General features: G+C 33.8%; 1 protein-coding gene across 1 annotated transcript; it reads left to right on the forward strand.

Moving 5' to 3' along the window:
- Positions 1–4,645: 4,645 nt before the first annotated feature.
- Positions 4,646–5,398, forward strand: LOC146932415 (putative 2' cyclic ADP-D-ribose synthase BdTIR). The gene has a single exon (XM_085708368.1). The coding sequence runs from the start codon at positions 4,741–4,743 to the stop codon at positions 5,284–5,286; it is 546 nt and encodes a 181-aa protein (XP_085564494.1). The 5' UTR covers positions 4,646–4,740; the 3' UTR covers positions 5,287–5,398.
- Positions 5,399–6,000: the final 602 nt, after the last annotated feature.

Raw genomic sequence — 6,000 nt, forward strand, 5'->3', positions numbered from 1 at the left:
CCAATTTCATTCTATCCTCTTGCCTTTTTTTTTTGAAGAAAATATTTTCTACACTTATCCTTTTTTTATTAATTTTGTTGCGTCTGGAGCAATTTAACCTAATTTTTCCTTATTTATTAATTTTGTTACTTCTACAGCAATTTAACATAATTTTTTCCCGCTCATTTGCTTTATTAGGTTTGCAATTATTTAACCTAACAAATTCCATCTAAAAAAATGCATCGCACCAATTTCATTCTAACCTCTTGCCTTTTTTTTTTTGAAGAAAATATTTTCTACACTTATCCTTATTTATTAATTTTGTTACGTCTGCATCAATTTAACCTAATTTTTCCTTATTTATTAATTTTGTTACGTTTGCAGCAATTTAACCTAATTTTTTCCGGCTCATTTGCTTTATTAGGTTTGCAATTATTTAACCTAACAAATTTCATCTAAAAAAATGCATCACACCAATTTCATTCCTATCCTCTTGCCTTTTTTTTTTTTTTGAAGAAAATATTTTCTACACTTATTTGATGTTGCACGTTTGTTCTAGAAACTATGAACATATCAATGATCATGTTTGATGCCTTATATTTTATACTTTTTTTTTTCGGATACCCTAATTTCCATGTAAACTTGGTTATATATACCCGAGCGGAGCACGGGTCAAAAATCTAGTGTAATTTAAATGGAGGCTCAACCAAGAGATTAACCTTTCTTAAAGGCGGTAAATACTTCGAACATTTGGCATGATAACAATTTTTTATTTAAGAAAACACATGGTTAATGACAATTAAGTATGGTTTAGTGGTTTGAAGAGGAACATATAGGTTGTAGCATGATAAGGTGATCATGAGTTCAACTTCTCCACTAACAAAAAAATTAACATCTAAAATTTGTTCATTTAACTAACAAAAAAATTAACATCTAAAATTTGTTCATTTAAAAAAATGTATAGTACAATTTACTCCGATTTTTATAGTTCGGTAAGGAATGCTATAAATTTCCACCTTTATAAGATAGAGTAAAAACTTTGTTGCTGTATTGAAAAAACATTTACCTTCCAACTTCAAGTTCATGTCTCTATCTTTTTGAATTGACTAACTAGGTGGTTGGGATGAGCGTTTGTTCCCCTAGTGATCCCGTTAGGCTTTTTGAGTATCTTTTGGGGTTAGGGTTTGGGAAGAGAGTTGGACTAGGGTCACTCTTAGTTTGATATGGTGCGTGGTCTATATGGATCTCTCGCAATGATTGGAGTGAAGTTTCTTACTTGAAAGTGGTTTTTGGCGAAGTGACTTGCTAGCTCTTGCTCTTACTATGAATGAGAGGTGCAACATGTTGTATCCCTTTGGGTGTTTCATCTTTAATAAGGTGTCTCTTTGCAAGCGAAATAAAAAGTAATTTCATAATATCGCATGCAAATGAACCCAAAGGCCAATTCTTATTGGTTGTTAGATAAATTACCACATATTTTTATTGGTAGCTTAGGTTTTCCCTTAAAATAGTTTGTGAATTATGCTAGTAACACATTAATTTTAACACACTCTGTTTAACACACTATCTCTAATCGATGGTTTTAAATAGGTCCATTAAATTTAAATTGAATCTACATGATTTAGTGAGATTCATTTAACACACTTCCTTGATTGAGCAAGTGACTGAGGATGCCTTGATTTAGAAGGCGGAGAGGAACGAACTATATTCAGTCAAAAGTGCCTACAGACTTTGTGTGGAGGATTTGATTGACACTGTTCATCTGCGGAGAGCTGGATATTGGTCCGGGATTTGGAGGCTAAAAGTTCCTCCAAAGATTAAAAATCTAATTTGGTGTATGTGTAGAGGATGCCTTCCCACCCGTGTTCGTTTACAGGATAAAGGAGTCCAATGTCCCCTGAATTGTGTAGTTTGTGATGGACCTTCTGAAGATCTTCATCATGTCTTCTTTGATTGTTCCTTTGCGGTGCAGGTGTGGATTCGAGCTGGAATGTGGGAGAAAGTACAGCATGCATGTGCTAATTCTAAATGTACAATAGATTTAATTTTCCTTTTGGTGCAGAACCTTTCACGCGACGAGAGCCAACATTTTGCTGCCCTTTTGTGGAGCATGTGGAAACATAGAAACTTGAAGCTTTGGCAAGACGTGTCGAAAACAGTGGCGCAGGTTGTAGACAGGGCATTTCACCTTGCAGAGGACTGGAACATGGCTAATATACCTGCTGCAACAGCGCACAACAACAACAACATGTATGAAGGTGCTAACAACAATAGTAGCATGTCAGCAGAAGCTAACGGCAGCAGGCCTATACTTGCAGCAGCGCACAATAACAACAGTAACTCTGACATAATCAGTCGTAGTGTGCAGCCACGTGCAACAGCAGTGCGTGCTGGTTATGGTTTATCCTCTTTGTCATGGCAGAGGCCTCATCAAGGTAGATTCAAGTGTAACATCGATGCCGCATTTTCGAATGATTTGAACATCACAGGTTTAGGCATGTGTATCCGCGATGAAGAGGGAGTTTTTGTGCTTGCTAAGGCTATTCCTTTACCGGTTATGCATACTGTTCAGGTAGGGGAAGCTATGGGCCTTTATTATGCTTTGGAGTGGCTAAGTGATATGAGATTTGATAATGTTGATTTTGCCTTGGACTCTAAAACTACAGTGGATGCTTTTAATAAGTCTCGCCCGGATGTCTCTGAATTTGGGCTCGTTATCTCCGCTTGTAGAAGTCTCTTCGACTTGCATTTCACCAACTCAAAGGTTGATTTTAATCGGAGACAAGTGAATGAGGTAGCTCACACGCTAGCGGGGGTTGCCACATTATTAGCTAGTCCCACTACTTATTCTTATGTACCTCGTTGTATTGAACACCTTATTATTAATGAAATGCTATAAGCATCTTTTATTCAAAAAAAAAAGTTTTTATTTTACGGATTCAACCAATTAAAGATAATGTGTTGAAAATATGTGTTAGAATATACTCCCTACGTCTCAATTTAAGTGAGTCTTCTACTCATTTCACAGTTATTATGAAAAGTGTATTAGCGAAGGAGAGAGAAAAATAGTTTTAAGTGCTCTTGTCAAGTATTAGTGCATTTACCATTATCATAAATGCAAAGTTGAATATATTGAATTGAGAGTGATGAAAGTAATATTAATTAGAGTTATAATTGGAAAAAAATACTTCATTCGTTCCTTTTTAATTGTCACTTTTGTAGAAATTTTTTGTTTCTAATTAACTGTCACTTTCAAAGTTCAATACAACATTAAATGTTGTGTTATCTATATTAGCCTTAGTTATTTATTACAGAGAGAGAAATATATGAAATGAGATATTAAATGATAAAGGCTATTATTGGAAAATGATAAAATGTTGTATCAAAAGTAGTAAAATGTATTAGTTGTCTTGCTTTGTGTAAAATATAAAAAGTGATAATTAAAAAAGAACAAAGGAAGTAATAAACATTACAGTTAAAACTCTATAAATTAATAATGCCAGGACCGGAGAAATTTATTAATTTAGAGAGTTATTAATTTATCGATAAATTAATAATTATTAATTTAAAGAGTTTTTAAGTAATTATACTGTACATACCAAACAAAAAGGCAAATTAGTCTATGCCTCTTAGAATTACGTTGCAGCGAACCTTGTGACTCACCGTAAATTAGTAACTACTGTGTTCATATGCATTGGAAATCAATAATGACTTTTGAAGTACAGTAAATGTAAACAAGAGGAACAAATGTGTTTAATGTATTCTTAATATATTTTTTTTTTTTCAGTTTCTATGAATTATTAATTTATGATTTTCTTGGGACCGAAAATTATAAAGGGATCTCCCGAAAAATTATTATCTTTTTATTTTATCGAGTTTTTCAATTTTTTACATTGGCCCAAGTCGGGACCGGACAAATTTATTATTTTAGAGAGTTTATTACTCCCTCCGTCCCGGAATATCTGAGCCAGTTTGGTTTTTCACACAGATTAAGAAAAATGTATAAATAAAAGGGAAAGTGGAATATATTGAATTGGGAATGATGAAAGTAGTATTAATTAGAGTTATATTGTATTGGGAATGATAAAAGTTGTATTGAAAATTGAAATGACTCAATTATTTTGGGACATTTTTTTTTAGTAAATGAGTCAGATATTCCGGAATGGAGGAAGTAATTTACCGAGTATTAAATTAAAGAGTTTCTACTATACTTTGAAAAATAAAATAAAAAGATTCACTTATTAAAGGACGGAGGGGGAATTGTTTATATAATTGACGACAAAAGGAAGCAACTCTCTAAACTTCCGACAAAGGCAAAATCATTAGGATTTGAATAACATGAATGACCATGTCAGCGTATCTGTGTTTTTCATCCCAACATTAAATACACCGCAATACTCCTTATACAAACGTGTTTGAAGGACAAGTACAGTTCTGGACACTCCTCAATTCGTGTTAGTCAAAATTTTCAAACACTTTTACTCTTTTTCGTTCAAATGCCTTGTATTTTCCATAGTCTAACATCAACACATGGACCACCACGTTGAAATTCAAACCCCCAACCCTACAAAAATTAATTAATTATTCCCTCATCGAACCCTTCATGAAAATTTCATTTCTATATATACACACACACCCATATTATTCCCCTCACCTATTCTCGCAACAGAAAAAGACAAATTGAAAGAGAGAACATTAGCAAATAAATAAAACAGTACACATAACAAAAATATATTAACCGTAAAACTTGTTGAAGAAGCCATGCAACGTTTATCAACCACCTTGTACCGTAAAATGGTTCGTCCATCATGCGACGTGTTCATAAATCATCGAGGAATCGATACAAAGAAGAACATTGCGGGGTTGCTCTACGATCGGTTGACGAAGATGGGAGTGAGATCATTTTTGGATAGCAAGAATATGAAACCTGGAGATAGGTTGTTTGATCATATTGATAGAGGAATTCTAGGTTGCAAAGTTGGTGTTGCTGTGTTTTCTCCAACTTATTGTGACTCTTATTTTTGTCTCCATGAGCTTGCTCTTCTCATGGAATCAAAAAAGAGGGTTATCCCAATTTTCTATGATGTTAAGCCTTCCCAGCTTGTTGTTAAGGACAATGGTACTTGTCCTGTTAAAGAGCTTCGAAGGTTTAGTGCTGCATTAGAGGAAGCTAAATTCACTGTTGGATTAACCTTTGATTCTTCCAATAAGGACTGGTCGGTGCTGTTAAAAGATGCTTCGGAAGCAGTGATCATGAACTTGTTGGAGTTAGAGGAAGAGCGTAAGCTCCTAAAGAGGAAGCATTGAATAGCACTGATCACAATTAGTTCATCAACCATGGACACTTTAACTCAAATATGTTTTTTTATTAATTATTCTTTTTAAGAAAAAAAAATTAAGTTAGCAAGCAACCAAGTAGGGCTTTCTAATTTAATATCACCCAATTAATTTAGGAAAAATAAGTTGGTTTAGGTTTTAACTCATTGATACTAGAATTCGTTTATTCCCTTTTGCATTGTTTTTTCCTTTTTGAATTTTTTTACCCCAATTTGGGTGTTTGTTTATCGGTTTAACTTGGAGTAAACCCACATTTTGTTGTATCATCTTCATCAAATCCATTAATTTGGTATTGAATAATATTTACATATCTCATATATTTTTCTATACGCATCAGCCGATAGCGAATCAAAGACTACATGGTTAAAAAATCAAAGAATCTATATCACTTGTGTCCCACACCAAATTGGTAATACATTGTAGTGTTTTTATACACCATAGCCATGGTTAATATGACTAGGTTCCTCTCAAAAAAAATATGACTAGGTTACTTCTCTGCTCGATTTTGCAGTGTACAGAGGCCATTTCTGTGTTTTTTTAACAGCAGAATTTTTGTTGTTGTTTGGTTTCTGGTCAGCCTAGGGCGCCGGCCTTTGGTGGAGTTTTCTTTTTTCTGTCCTTTGTCTTTTGCATGCTTCTTTCCTTTCCTTTTCACTCTTTGGGAAGGGTCAGTGATTTAATAAA

This window comes from Medicago sativa, chromosome 4, assembly GCF_051527215.1.
Source record: "Medicago sativa cultivar Bolivia chromosome 4, Bolivia_mono, whole genome shotgun sequence".
NCBI classification, from domain to species: domain Eukaryota; kingdom Viridiplantae; phylum Streptophyta; class Magnoliopsida; order Fabales; family Fabaceae; genus Medicago; species Medicago sativa.